At 37.3% G+C, this 16,131-nt stretch overlaps 1 protein-coding gene across 8 annotated transcripts in view; it reads right to left on the bottom strand.

Annotated features, from left to right (window-relative positions):
* The window catches only part of PRRC2B (proline rich coiled-coil 2B), a 106,273-nt gene that overhangs the window by 43,726 nt on the left and 46,416 nt on the right, over nucleotides 1–16,131 (bottom strand). For all 8 annotated transcript variants that reach the window (XM_036751747.1, XM_036751749.1, XM_036751748.1 and 5 more), the window contains exons 2-5: nucleotides 13,215–13,384; nucleotides 11,740–11,917; nucleotides 9,118–9,220; nucleotides 4,044–4,116 (exon numbers count right to left, since the gene is read on the bottom strand). In XM_036751747.1, the coding sequence (XP_036607642.1) occupies nucleotides 4,044–4,116; nucleotides 9,118–9,220; nucleotides 11,740–11,917; nucleotides 13,215–13,329 (469 nt within the window). In that variant the 5' untranslated portion in view covers nucleotides 13,330–13,384. The remainder of the gene's footprint in view (nucleotides 1–4,043; nucleotides 4,117–9,117; nucleotides 9,221–11,739; nucleotides 11,918–13,214; nucleotides 13,385–16,131) is intronic.

Genomic DNA, 16,131 nt, shown 5'->3' with positions numbered 1-16,131 from the left:
TCACCAGGTGTTCCCAAACTGTTCCTACCCTAGATAGATGTTTAGTCTATCTTTTTCTGCTCATTTTTGTTTACATCTCTTCAAGTCCCCTAACCTCAAACAGTTAGCCCTCGGGGACGAGTGAAGCATTCAAGAACTCACAGCGGGATTTAGTGAAATTTTCTGAAAGACGAACAGACCTCTTGCATGCCATAAATTTGGTGAAGCCAATAACAACAATAATAATAAGAATCACACACCAAATGCCTGACTGTGGCAGGTACTGTTCCCTGTGCAGTTTAAGTACAAGCTTCCCTGAAGTATAATTAACACTAGTGATTCATGGTCCTGCTTAACTAAGGCAGATGCTGCTGGAATTACTGCAGACGCAGAAGGCAGCAACTCATTCTCTGCTACAGCTAGTAAGGAAGTTCCAAAGCCAAATAAGCCTGCCATGGTAATAACTGTACACATCAGAGTCCATTTATAAGTGTTACAAAGGAGCAACTGCTGTAAAAGATGTGTCTAGCTTGCAATTGTTTCATGGTATAAAAGGTCATTGGCAAGCATAAAATATAAAGAGGTTTATTTTTTAAAATGAGAGATTACTGGATCTAAAAAAGCCAGTGTTCAATATAGCTTTTTTTTTTTTTTGCATTTTCCTTTGCTCAGATGGCCATGGTAGCATAATTATAAGCATTAAGCATATACCTGATTTCTATAGTATCTTAGGAAGAAAGGCACTATATAAATCCAAGTTATCATTATTCATAGAAAATCTTTAAACTGGACAAGTCCTTAGATTCTCTAGTCTAATTCTTGCATTTTACATATTAGGTAACTGAGATGTAGATGCCAAAAGACAAATAATCACAGATTAAGGGTCCAGCCGGAGGAAAGGATCCTGGAGGTCATCTAGACTAGCCTGTTCATTTTTACAAACGAGGAGACTGAAGTCCAGAAAGTTAATATAAATAATGATAAGTGGGATGTAAGCACCTGTCCTCTGACTCCAAATATACTGCTCTTTCCATTGCTTCTCAGTCTACAATCTATAGAAAACACAAAAAGATAAATATTGCTAAGTTAAAAATACTGTAACTTCTCACTTTACAGGTCACTCACTCGTCATTCACCTGAACTTGTAACAGTGACACTGCCAATGACACACACTAGCCAAATACACACGTACACATCGTACCGGATGCTAACTCACCCTCACCTCCCTAACACACACGTGAATCTGCTACAGATCGCCCCCCTGTAGAAATGGCTGGCAAAATAGTAGATCAAATATAAATAAATCGCTGGGCTACAATCATCTTTATAAAAGCAGCATCTCAAAGGCCAAACGCCAGGCCTCTCAGCCGAGGGTTGGGGCACGACTGAAACCCAGCCCTTCTTTCTCATCAGTTACCTCAAGGGAGAAGGATATAGCCTGGTTTGTGGACAATTAATACTTCAGTATCCAGTACCATCAGCCTGGGATCTTTTATGAACACCACCTCCGATAGCTAACAGACTGCAGAGCCAGCATGTAAACCCCACTCCTCTCGACTTCAAATCCAGTGCTCTCCCCACTGAACCACACTGCCTTTCACCATTTAACACGGCTCCTATTAAGATTTCTTTCAACTTCTATCAATAGTGCACAAACCTAGTTAACTGCAAAGCCACTAACTTAAAAAAATTCAGTCACTAGTCTCAGATGGGGATTTCCCAGCCCCATAGGAATTGAGAAATGGAGGTATTGCAGGCAAATTCAAGGTCTTCCGCAGTCTGTTAACAGCCCACCATTTCAGTCTTCTCTGGGATTATCTACTCCACACGCTATGGCCAAACTGGTTGGCCTATTCACTGTCCCCTTAATACACCATATGCTTATCTTGTCTTCATACCCTTGCTCAAGTTTGTATAGGGCTTGAACTCCAGTGTAGCCTTTAAAGTTCAACTCAAAAAAGTGACCTCCTCTATGACATCTTACTTAAGTATCCCTTTCCCATACCCACCTCCTATTTCTCTGTGGCCTCTGCTTGGGATCTGACCTCATACAGCACTTTGCTTTGAAACTCTCTAATGCACTTAACGTGAATGCTTTTCATTATGGTTATATGTGTTTGTGGCTTATCCTCCATTAAAACGTAATCCCCCTGAGGTCCTTCCTCAGTTTACACCTTAATGGAGTTTACATTCTAACAGGGGCATAAGGTATTAGCTAAACTTTGTATTTCCACCAACAACTAACTAGGAGTACTATGCATATATATGGTAGGAACATAATAAATGTTGGGCAAGTTAATTGAAAATTGGCTTCTAGGGTCAAAAAAGTACTAATGCTAGGAAAAAAACCAAGGAGTCCTGAAAAACCACTCTTCAAATCACATGATCATATCATAGGATCATAGATCTAACAACCAGAAAGGACCTCAAAGGCTGAGGCAATGTGATACAATGAGATTTTACTGGAATTGGTTTCAAGAATCAAATCCTGGCACTGCTGCTTACAACCTGTGTGACCTTGGTCAAGTCACTTAAGTCACTTAAATTACAAGACACTTAAATTCTCTGAGATTCAGTTCTTCATCCATATAATAAGGGGATTGGACCAGATGACCTCTAAGCTCCCATCTCTAATAGATATGATCCTAGTTTCACTCTCTCATTTTACAGATTAACCTTCCACAGAAGTTAAATGACTTGCCGAAGATCACATAGGTAGCATGTGGCAGAGGTAGGATTTGAACGTTTGGCCTCTGATCCCAACGTCACAATTTCTTTCACTGTACCATACTGCCTCTCCAAGCATTAGAGCCAAGATTTGAAATGTGATTATTACAACTATTTTTTTCTTAAGTATTTCATAACCATGGTCTGTATGTATGTTAATCCAAAATGTTTGTAATTTCCTAACACCAGTCTTTCCACCAAGCTATGAAAACTACTTAATAATTCCGTATACATATTTAATAAAACCATCACACCCCTCACTTTTTATCTGAAACATCTTGTTAATATCCAAAGTAGGGACCAAGAAATAGAAGTAAGTAGCCTAATTCTAGCACCAACCAGCACTATGAACCAAATGTATTCACAGAAAGTTCTTACATTGCCTGCTATAAAACTATATAATTTGCCTGACAAAGGCTAGGGTATTAAAATTCTATGGAAGAAAGAGTGCTTGTTTTAGAGTAAGTAATAAAACTTTCTCACAAACCAAATCCTTTCTCATCCCCTTTCCCCATTCTAAAATGTTAAGGCTTCTCACCTGTAGACAGGGCTCTCCTAAGGAGTTAGGGCAAATTTCCCCCTTGTTTATTAGTCTTCCCAAAGTGAATAGATCGATCACCACCATGATGGCTAGAGGTGTCCTTACTACCTGCAGGGAAGCTAGTTTTGTTCTTACTTTGAAATTTATGTTGTAGTCATTCCTTTGGCCTGTATTCCTTCCAGTTCAAGTTTGACCAAAGAACCTCAAGCATTTATAGAACCAATAGGAATTTTAGACTTGTATGAATTTATGGTTTTGAGATAACCTCTACTCAAATTCAATATTATCCCTCATTCTGGACAGTTGTCAATCATTTATTTGTGAAATTACAGAAAAATCTCCCTTGATACCTGCATCTGCCCCCTTTTCCTCTACAGGTTTAACATACATAATTGCCAATAACCAAGCAACAAATTCCCTAAGGGGGTATTATTTATAGCCCAATATCCAAAGACAGTGCAAGGTAATGCAACATTTCTTTGGGGGTTCTGGCAAAGAAATATACAATCCTACCAAACAAAGCTATTCGTAGTACAAATTACAGACTGACAGGGTCTCCTGTCAGCTCTCCTATATACCCTTTGACATGAATATTTCTTTCAGAATACAATGATTTCAAAGAGCCAACACACTGCAAAACAAACCAGCTACATACACAGCACAGCAGCAGTAACATAATATTCAAAGGCTTTGGAATTAAGCTATTCAGAATCATCTTGTACAATGCCAGACCAAGTTAAGGCTAACTAGGCCCACCTCAGTGGTTCACTATATATCTCCCTCTACCCACACTCACCACCTTCGTGTCCTACTGGCTTTCCATTCAGCTGTGCCCATGACTTTGGTCCACCTGGCACTGAATTTGTATTCTATAAAAAGGAAGGAAGAAAACAAAAATGAGGCTATGGCTGGTTAGTTTTGGTTAGAGTACAGTTTAAATGAAGCCAAAATTTTTATTTCAATCCCTCTACTGAGTCCATTCTATGTTCTCTGGTGCCCACCAACTACATACACCTCCAGTCTTCCAGCCATTTTAAAACTGCACAGTATAAGACCTTGTGAGATGTTGCAGGGCAGAATCAGCAGAACTAGAACTATACACACACATACATAGTGTCTGCAACTATTTATCTTTTCTCTGGAAGAGAAGGAAGAAAAATAGAGCTAAAGTAGAACTTCAACTAAGTGTGGAACAAGACACATGAAAGAAAAGCATTTTCTTTGCTTGGTTGTTAGTTCATTTGATTTTCTTGTTAAAGCTTAGAGACTGTTAATAAAATTTTGACCCCTTTTTTGGTTCATAGCTACTAAATTTATGACTTTTTAAATATTAGTTTAAACTGTATGTCAGTCATAAAGGGAATTAGTCTGAGTACCAATAGATCAGTGAAAAACAAACACAAAGAATAAAATAGTTATGGTTATTCTTACTCTGCATGGCACAACACTCTAGAAATACATCCTCCCTCTTAATCTAAATTTGCTGGGTCTCAAAATTAATCCAGTTTTCCTCATGGAGCTATTATTCCTTGCTGTAACCTTCACTAGGGTCATTATTAACTGCTTTCCTCTTCCAATTAAAAAGGGAGATAGTTAAAAAAAACAACAATAACAACTTAAATGATTTGGGTGACTGACAGAGATGCCCTAACCATCTGAAGACTCTTCCCCAACCTATCCCTTCAACAGTCAACCAAAAAAAGGAAACAGTGCCTAGAGCCAGGTATAGTGCTAAGTGCTAAAATACAAAGAAAAGCAAAAAATACTCTCTGCCTTCGAGGAGTTCATGTCAAAATGGTAAAGAGAGCACACCAGCTTCTCCCAAGCACAGAAGAGTTGCTTTTACACTCCCATTCTGGGAGCTACAACAATTAGGGACCCTCTGGCTACCTCTACATTTTTAGTCTAGAAAAAAGTAGGCAATAAAGACATATTTTAAATATCATATTTAAATAGTAAATAAATTAATATCAATATAGGTAAATATTAATATTGCTTAAACCTGTATAACAATCAATATAGAATATAGAATAATATTGCCCTAAATGGTTCATCTAGATGGCATCATTCCCCTTATATCAGCAACTCCCCATACATAGCATTCCATGTCCCATCTTCAGGCCTTTGTAGTAAATCTATATTCCTAATTATATCTTCTATTAGCTCAGGTGCTGCTTCCTGAGGCAATTCTTTTTTTTTTTTTTTTTGGAGGGGGGAAGGCAGGGCAATTGGAATTAAGGGACTTGTCCAAGGTCACACAACTAGTAAGTGTATCAAGTGTCTGAGGCTGGATTTGAACTCAGGTCCTCCTGACTCCATGGCCAATGCTCTACTCAAATGCACCACCTAGCTGCCCCCTCCTGAGGCAATTCTTAATCCTCCCAGTTGCTAATACTTTCCTCCTCCCCCAAATTACTCTGCATCAGTTTTGTATTTCCTTACTTGTGTATAAGTTCTTTTCCCTTCCCCCACCTCCCCCCAAAAAGAAATTCCTCAAGGGCATTAACTGTCTCACTTCTGTATCCCTAAGACCTGGCATGAAACAGATGCTTTAAAAAAAAAAACTGCACATGTCTAACGAACAGAGTAGATCTCCTGTGATTTTTCATATGAAATATAAATGAGTTAACCAGCACTGAGTGGACAAAGGTGAAGACTAGAATAAGTCACTGGAAACAAAATCAATGCAGTTAGAATGAGAAAAGAAGCTGTCAATCGGAGGGGAAATTATGGCTTTCAGTATTTCTGATAAAATTTTTATATCAAAGATACAAAGGGAACTAACATAAATATGAGACCAAGAGTCATTCCATAATAGACAAAAAGTCAAAAGCTATGAATAGTTTTCAGAGGAAACACAAACTATCAGTAAATATATGACAAAATGTTCCAAATCACTAATAAGAAAAAATTCAAATTAAAGAAACTCTTAAGTTTCACATGATACTTTTCAGGTAAAAGATGAAAAAAATTAACACTGGAAAGGCTGTAAAATGGCAGGGAAAAAACTATGGTAGAATTGTGAACTGGTTTAAGTATACTGGAAAATAATTTGGAAAGTCACTAAGCTGTTCATGCCCTTTGACCTAATAATGCAACTACTGGGTTGGATACAATATACCCATAGAAAGTGAAAGACAAAAGGAAATACCACATAGTACCAAAATATTAATAGTAGCATTCTATGTAGAATCAAAAAAATGGAAGCAAAGTAGGTGCCAATTGATAGAGGAATGACTAAACAGACTGTATGTGATAAATGAAAGTAATGGAATATTATTACAACATAAAAATGACGAATATGAGAAATTCAGAGAAATGAAGTGTTGCAGAATGAAGAAAGTAGGACCAAGAGAACAATAGTATACAATGACTACAATAATGTAAAAGAAACAACACTAAAAGACAAATGAACTGAAGCAATGAACAATCTTGATTCCCGAGAACGAAGGACATACATATCACTCTTAGTAGAGTGGTGATGGAAAATGTTTTTGCATAGAGAACAAGGCAGAGCTGTTCCATCATTCAATTTTGTTTAGCTCTTTTTCTTTGTTACAAGGGAGAATTTAATGGGGGATAGAGAAATACAAAGAAATTACTCTGACATTTAAAAAAAAACCCCAAAAGGCTTAAATTAAAAAAAAAAAAGAAGTCATTGGACTGAGCAAGTAGGGATATGACCCTCCATCAAACTTGATGGGGAAGAAATTGTGCAAGCATTGAAGAAAAGTTTCAGCTACTGCCTTGTCTACCCCATCCTGCACTTGCTCCAAGTCTATCTGCAGCCAGGAATGTGTACCTTTCATGCCAGTCACAAGCATCCCATTGCACTGGGAGCAAATGCCAATGTGACAATGGAAGAAAGCATTAACTGACCAGTCAGTTAGACTTAGTTTTGTCCTTAGTACAAAAATTGCCAAATCGTGTCTCTTTTGAAAAGCAAAAAGTACGAAAGAATTCCAACTTCACTATCTTATTTTCCCAGCCTAAGAAGAAGCACTGAACAACATGCACAGCATTTAAAGAGCTCTAGGAGTGACTAAAAAAAAAATTAAGCTTCAAACTCTGGGAAATTAGATTTGAACTCAACCTTGTGTGTTCTTTAATGGGTGACAGCAGGGCTCAATTCATTTGGAACAGTCAATCTTGCATCTCAGGCTGGTGTGGTTTTTAAGTTTGTGGGGTTTTTTAAAAGGCTAGTGCGAGACAAAAAGCTTTTGGCACTGCCACATACTTACCCACATTTCAATTAAAAATTTCAAAAGAGGAGAAAAGTTCTGAAAAGCCATCCCCTGATCAGATAACAATATAATCTAAATGTAATTTATGTTGCAAGCATTTATGTACTTTAAGGATTACAAAGCCCTTTAAACGTTATTTTATTTGATCTTCACAACAGTCCTGGGAAGTAAGTGCTATGCTCATTTCACAGCTGAGGAAACTGAGACAGAGAAAGATTAAGTTATTTACTTGCCCAGGGTCACACAAGTATCTGATACAGGATTTGAACTCAGGTCTTCCTAACTCCAAGTCCAGCACTCTATCTCTGTGGCATCTATCTGCCTTTCAAGATATTCACTGATTCTCTGATATCTAGGTCTGGATCTATTGTCTTTTAATGTGCATTAACAACCTTAGCACTGAATGTACTTCACCACATTATAATTTTCTAGCCACCAGGTAAATCTATATTCCTACTGATATCAATCAAGCCCAACGGACAGGCCGTGATGGAGGGAAGGGGAAAGTTAGGAGGGTTAATTCAATAACTTAAAAGAACATTCTGTTTACCACCTCCTTTATAAATCCCACTTTACCAATGTGGAAATGGAAAAACGATCAAGCAAAAAGTGCTTTGCTATAATTCTGTGTAGGCTGGTGTTTCTATAAGCAGAAGATCACTCAACAGCAATCAAATTGGATCTCCAATGCAACCATTCTGGAAAGCAATCAAGAATTATGTTAAGAAAGTGACTAAAGTATTTAGACCCTGATCCAAAGATTCCACTGCTAAGCATTTACCTAAAGGAGTTCAAAGATAAAAAACAAAAGGTATACATACACACAGATGAGCATACATGCATGCATGCACACACACACGTGTGTGCACACACACAAACATGCGTATACACACACAAAATGGCATTTGATGGCATTTTTGTAGTAGCAAAGAATTAGAAATAAAGTAGATCACCATCAATTGGGGAACAGCTAAACAAAATGCAGTATGTCAATGTAAAACTGTTCAATAAAACAAACTATGAAGAATACAGAGAAACATGGGGATACATACAAACTGATACAAAGTCGAGTAGGCAGAACCATGAAAACAACATATACATATGCAAACACTACAATAATATATAGGAAAAGAACAAAATCATCAATTAAAATGAAATCACACTTAACTACAATGATCAAGCTTGGCTCCACAAAAGGAAAAAAAAGCACCACCCTCCCTTCTTTGTAGAGGCAGGAGATTATAGGTGTAGAAAACTGCATGTAACATTGGTTGACACATTGGTTAATTGTGCTGAAGTGGGTTTTTTTTTCCCCTTCTTTTTCATAAGGGATGGCCCTCAGAGGAAGGGCTGAAGAAAGGTAAGAGAAACAGAGGGAAGGAAAAGACAAGAGGGAGAAGAAAGGACACCAAATCTGATCCATTTGTTATTCTGTGGTCATTCTTTAAAACAATATCTGTTAAATATAAAATATTTGATATCACAGAAAGATTTTCCAAAGTCTTATTCACACGCCAGACTTCTCGAAAAATAACAGAGGTCATGCACAGCTCCCACTTGTTCCCAACAAAAATGTGAAGGCTACAGAGCTTAGGGAGCATTTAGGACATGGACACTAGCACCTACCTCCTGACTGATTGATTGTGTCGGCTTCTGTAAATTGGAGACAGATTTCTGCAAACCCGGCTGCAGCAGCGACTCCTGCGGCTGTGCGGCCGTCACACTGGAACTAGATAAAATCAGCACAACGACCAGCATTATTAGATAAGATATTGCACGGTGACAAAACCCCAGAGGCTACAACTGCTCAACTGTTTGATGGAGGTAAAATCTACTACTTTATTACTCCCTTTTAAAAAAAAAAAAACCAATTCTTTCCTCAACATTCTGGCAAGAAATGGGAAATTAAGCCTTTTACATGAGAACAGAACAGCCCTCTGCCCTTCTATGGGGCATTTGTCTACAAAAGCTCAATTTTTTTTTTTACAAAAGATAAAAATGAAGAGAACTCTATAGAGGGGATGACTGAACCACAGAAAAAGAAACTAACTTTAAATGCTCAGTGTGATGCACTGAATTCTCTAGTCTAAGATCTTCATGTTTTCAGGGATCATAGGATATATCTAGTCAGACCTCTTCATTTTACAGAAGAGGAAATTGTCAGAAGTTTCGCCTCCTTGAAACACAGGTAAGTTTTTTTTTTTTTAACAACAGAGAAACAAAAAAAAAAAAACATTTTTTAATGAGAAAGCCCAGTATTCTGATTTAGTAGCTCAACCTAGTCACTGCTTTTCCAGCTTTGGGGGTGGGAGTTAGGGGAAAATGCAATAGTTTGCCCTATGTTAGGAGTTCATTTGTCAACCGAAGTTCTTCATTCCTCCTCCATTCCTGCTACAATCTAAGCCTTCTTTTTAGTCACTACTCCACATCAAAAAGAGGGCTGCTGTGGAGAGGCCTTTGGGGCTTTCCTACATTTCACTGTCTCTGCTCAGTCAAGTCCAGAGATGTCACTTTTGGGCCTCCTACCCCCAAACACTAGGATGCAATCAGCCCTAGTTCTAATTATCTTTCATCATTATAGGAAAGAAATAGCTGGAGTAGAAAGGAAATAATCACCCATTCCAGCATGAACACCTGAAAAAGCAGTAGAAGGAATATAGAGAATGACTGAGCAAGCACGATTTCTTCTAAATAAATTTCCTCTTTCACCTCACCCCCTGTGGATCTGCTCTAGCATGAATATTCCTCATTAAGGCTGTCAAACATTTATTATTGGACAATCTCAAATGGCATCCAATCATTTTCTCTGAACCACAAGGAGAGCCTAAATTTCACTATTCATATATCATGTATAATACTTATTTTCAAGACAAAGCACACAAGATTTTGGAACTTGTGTGGAATGATTCTTAAGAGATGTGTGTGTGTGTGTGTGTGTGTGTGTGTGTGTGTGTGTGTGTATTTCAAAGGATAAAAATGTTATGTTTTCATTTTAGCTAGTCTTAACACCTTTTCATCCGATTATATTTTGGGTTTACTTTCTAAACCTGCATACACTGGCTCACTACAGGCAACATGCTACAATGCAAAGAACACTGGCTTTAGAATCAGAGGATCGGATCTTGAATCTCAGAGAGCTCACAATCTCTTGGGGCCTCAATTTTCAATTGTAAAAAAAGAAAAAATTAAAAGACTGGACCAAGTGATTTATAAGATCCTTCCTGGCTCTCCAAATCTTAGTTACCCTCTATATAAAGTAGGGATAACTACACTCTACCTACCTCATAGGGCTGATGTGAGAAAAGCACTCTGTAAAACTAAAAAACTCTAGGAATGTGAAAATATTATTATTAATGGATCAGCTCACCATGCTCCCTCCATCTGCCCACCTACCTTACAAGCTATCCCCGCATGGGTTTTTAATAGACTATATCACTATCACTTCCAGTGATCAGAGAAAACCATGTTCTGAGCTACTTTTACCTTCTTGTTCTAAGAGGACAAAACATACTGATGGTCTTCTTGTCCAGCAAGTAGCTCTGACAAGTAGTTCTGTGGTAGGCAATTATGAAGAAACTCTTTCCTCTCATGCCCCAATTCCTTCATCCTAAAATTGACCCTCTTAGAGTCAACACTCTGAGATTACAGATTACAGAAAGCACTATGACTAGAAAATGTTAACACCAAAGTCTGTCTAGTCAAATGAAATGTAAACGACCATATAGGGATTCTCTTAAAAAGTTGCATGTGATTAGCCAGAAGACCTCAAATTTGCTAAAGTACATGGTTTTCTTTGACCCTTGTGCTCAGGAAACAGGGAATGTCATATATTAGTTCTCAACTTCCCAAGTAACTCTGCAATATGTTACCCAGAAGCAGTATAGAGCAAGCCATTACAGAAACTCTTTGATGTAACAGGCCTTTTCTAACGAGACCAAGTGTGCCTGCTTTTGCAAACAAAAGATACTTTAAAGACCATATTAGTCATAAGAATTTCTTCCATTTATTACATAGTACCATCAACTCTAACATTTAGGCAAAACAAAGATAGGAAGCAAGAATCATCCATAGCAAAGGGAAGCTAAAGAGAAGATACTCTTCAATCTGATTTCCCCTAATTCTCAATTTCAAAATTGGAAATGCTACAAAAGGTAGACCCTGGGAAACGCTGTAGCTTGAGCTGACAAGATAACAAACATTTCCTATCTGACTAAGTCTATGATAACATCCACAAGCAATCTCCCTTACCTCTTTTGGTCTGGCTGGTCCTGCTTGTTTGCCCATCCTGTACCGTCTTTGGGCACTATAATGATGTTAGGGTCGTTTCCTTTGTTTTCAGACTTCAAGCTTGGCAGGTTTGCAGGAGGTGGCATTCGCCGGGCAGTGGCAACTTTCCCGAGACTCTGTAAGCCATGTCTAGGAATAACTACAAAATAGGAAAGGATGGTAATAAATATTAAAAGCCACCAAAGGAGCTAGACCATATCAATGAAGTTTCAGTTTCAAATCCTGAATGACAATGATTTAAAACAACAAACACAAAGAATACAGCCACAAGTACAAACTACAGCGTTTATTGTTGAGTCGTTTCAGCCATGTCCAACTTTTCTTGATTCCATTTGAGGTTTTCACGGCAAAGATGCTGGAGTGGTTTTCCACTTTCTTCTCCAGCTCATTTTATAGATGAGGAAACTGAGGAAAACAGGTTAAGTGACTTGCCCGTGGTCACACAGCTAAGTATCTGAAGCCAGATTTGAACTCTATCCACTACACCATAGAGTGACAAAAATAAGAAGTGTCCCTCTCTGTAAATAATTGTAATAACACAGGAGAGACAAGAGTCCTATTTCCTTATCAGATTATAAGCTCCTTGAGAGTTATAAGTTTTAGTTTTCATCTTTTTATCTTAAGAGCCTAGCAAGAATTAGAAACCTTATTTCCTGGTCTCACACCCTAATGGCTCATTTTAGTTAGGAATCACTCTATAATCTTAATTTAAAAGAGGAAATTCCCTGATAGGCTAAGACAACTGGACTCTCGTCTACAGAAGGCCAAACTATGAAGGCAAATTATTGAATTTTATAAAAAATCATGATGGGTATGAAAAGTTCAATATGGATTTGTTCACTACATAATAATAATTACAGCTAAGATTTAGATAGCACCTTATATATCTATCTCATTTTACTCTTACTATAGGGTAAGTGCTATTATGACCCCCATTTCACAGATGGGGAAACTGACAGGAAGAGGGGTGAAATGACTTGCTCAGCATCACACAGCTATTTTGCAGAAGAAAATGATAGTGGCAGGAATCGAGATAACAAAAGAAGGGTTGGGAGGATAGGCTGTCACCTTGAACCTCAGACTTGAGTTGGTTTCAGGACAAATAACAAGTGTTATTTGACAGAGAAGTCACTGTACTTACAGAGCTCAATACTTCAAGAAGCTGTACAGGCTATAAATACAAATGGCTTTCATCAAGGCTTTCCAGAATGGTAAATTAGGAACATTCTGAATGTCTCCCTAACTTTTAGGGCCTTTCATCATGGGAGCAATCATGACTTCCCACAAAATGCTTCTGTTGCCACTGTTAAGGCTGAATGATGGACTTCATGGATCACAGTGGTTTGAGCCAGCATGATAGTAATTACTGTGTTCTTATGGCTTTTAATCTAAACATTCTTATTTAAGGAGAGTAACCGGTTTCCCTGCCTCCTTACCTGTGCTTCTGATAGCTTCTACTGACTTTCCTTTATACTTATCAAATAGGCTGAGAGTCGAGTACTTGCTTTTCCCATCCTTTCCCTTGGTTATTTGCCCCAAACGATCTGACATTGCGATGAAATGTCATCTAGTAAGGAAATTTTTCTCGGCACCACTCCCGATTTGCCTTTAAAAGAAGAAAGAAAAGAAACTGCAGTTAGCTCACACCCTCTGATCAAACGCTAAACTAAGAAAATCTGGCTAAGATATGAAAAACTAGCATCTATTAGAAAGCCACAATAAATGCAACATTTTAGCACTTTTGGTAATCTACATCCATGTCAAGCTTCAAGATTGCAGAAAATTGACTAAATACTTGTATACATCAATTTAACTAATCAAAGAAAACAGACAAAAGTCAAACAAAAAATAGAGACTTCACAATCCATTTACTCTCTAGTGCTATTCATTTCAGGCAAAAATCAAAACACCAATGGAGAAAAGAATACAAATAGGAAAGAAAGCATTAACACATCTGGTTAGTCAACAAAAACATAAATTTCTGAAGGTAAACAGGGAAGATTAAGTATATATATAAACCAGAAAGTCTTAACAGATTAACATTACGTTACGGACAAATGTCTAGTCCTGCCTGTCCTACCTACATTCCTACATACTTCTATCTTTGCCTTCACAACGCAGATGCATAATGACCTTTGAAGGTGGTCTGAGAGAAAAAAGCCAAGCCTAAGAAGTTTCATTCGTGTATCTGACACTCCAAATCAAGATCATTATTAGACCCCATGCCATCCTTTTCTTCTGATGTCCAATTTCTATAGGAATAATATAGGCTTTGTTTTATTTGTAGGACTATTTTCCCCCTCATTAGGATAAGGTTAAATGTGTCTTATAATGAATCTGAATCAACAAACTAACTGAAGAAAAAAGCAAGAGAGTAGAAAAAAATCTTATATTGTTTGAAAAACACTTATTGTACTTAAGTATCTTTAAATAAAATATTATTCTATAAAAAACTGGAAACCAAACAAAAAGATTCTAAGTCCTTAGAGGCTATGATTGTTTTGGTTTTATCTTTGCATCTATAGTAGCATGGCGGAGCATAGTGCCTGGTAGAAAACGGTTAAAACTTATTGAATGAGAGACTCTCCCCGGAACTTTACCAGCATCAGATAATTCAACCTAGAAACTGTCCTGTGAGATTCAGGTATCAATATCCTAAATAATGAAGAACATGAAAGAACATGAAGTGCAAAGAGAATCAAGGAGCCCACTCTCATGAAACTGGTACAAGCCTAAAAAAGGAAAGCATACAGTATAGATCATGCTGCCATGGGTACTTCTGATTTCACTTCTCTCTCCAACTCAGCCTTATATAGTATCTCACCTCACTATCCAAGACCTACACCTCCTTTTTTACTACATATGAATAGAGTATTACTACATAGTTATTGGTTAAGTTAAACTTAAATGACCCACAAATTAGAAAGCTAAATGAGTAAAGGCAAAACTATCCTGAGTATTTTGAGGGCAACTTTTCAGTATTCAATTTAAAAAGTAAAGTTAGTATTTTAATATAATACTGTAAAATTTCAATTTACTGTCCTGCTTATGTATTAAAGAGGTGGTTACAGCCAACTCCATTTCATATTTAAGTTAAGGCCATTAAGCCAGATAACTTAAAACATCTTTATTGTTCAGCATGTTCCTAAAATATATTCATTTACTTTGCTGAATTATTATGTATTATCTTGTAAATGACAATGTTTTAAGTTAACAGAATGCTCCAGTGCCTCAGAATCATGCTTATGAATATCATTAATAACCACCCAGTAATATAGGAAGAATCAGTAGATGGGTAACATAAAGAGTATAAGAGATCAGGTTTAAAGTGTACCAATCTTGAACCACACCCTGGAAAATTTTTAAAAAATATCCTGACTTGTTTTGTTGCAATTTGTCTTCTTTCCAAAAAGTGGGGCATGGGGGGAAAAATTCAGCTAATGGGAGGTTTTGATATCCCTGAATATGTTAAACCCATCATTAAATTTCAAACTACAAATGCGCAAACTGAAACTCAATTCCCATCTCATTCTATATACACATGGCATTTTGGATTCCTCTATCAAATCTGCAACCCTAATAAGCAACGGGGCTAACTCAAAGGTATACTACCAATATCCTGATACTGACTCAGTGAAATATTCAACCATGAGACTGAATCGAATCACTCAAGATTTTCCTAGCAATTAATTTTCTTTAGCATATATTTAGGGGTTCTTTTGTTTAATCAAAACCTATTAAGCACAAATTCCAAATGAAAACACAATCAATTCTCCAGCTATACATAATTCCACTGAAATTTGCTCTTACCCAGAGGCTCCTTCTCCAGCCTTAATAAAACATTGCTGCTTTTAGTAATTTAATTAGCATCCCATCTGCCAATAAACAACTCTCTTAATAATGTACACATATCAAACACCTCTCCTACTTGAAGGTTTACAAAGTACTTTCTTTACTCCAATCCTATGAGCCAGCTAATGATAGCATTATTATCCCCTTTCACCGGTAAGAAAACTGACTTAGAGTGGTAAAGCCACTTGCCTGAAGTAACACAATAAAGGTGGGTGCTGAGTCTCAAACTTAGGACTCTTTCCACTCTACTGTCTCCCAGTTTAGATGAAGGCTGTAGCCAAAAGGAAGAAAACAGGAACTTCATTAAACCAGAGAAGAGTTTAAAAAGCCAGTTTTGGGGCAAGGACCCAAAATGCCAGGAAACAGAAGTTAAGTCTTACTGTCAGAAGCTATTACTGTTTAGAAGTTATCATTGGGTAAGCAGGAAAAAAAAATGGGGTCTAGAATTCCTAGGAAAATGGTGTTTTAAAATGTGGGAATAAGAAAGTTAAATATAAAAAT

The sequence above is a fragment of the Trichosurus vulpecula genome, chromosome 3, assembly GCF_011100635.1.
Source record: "Trichosurus vulpecula isolate mTriVul1 chromosome 3, mTriVul1.pri, whole genome shotgun sequence".
Classification (NCBI taxonomy): domain Eukaryota; kingdom Metazoa; phylum Chordata; class Mammalia; order Diprotodontia; family Phalangeridae; genus Trichosurus; species Trichosurus vulpecula.
This window is presented reverse-complemented; position numbering and strand designations above follow the sequence as displayed.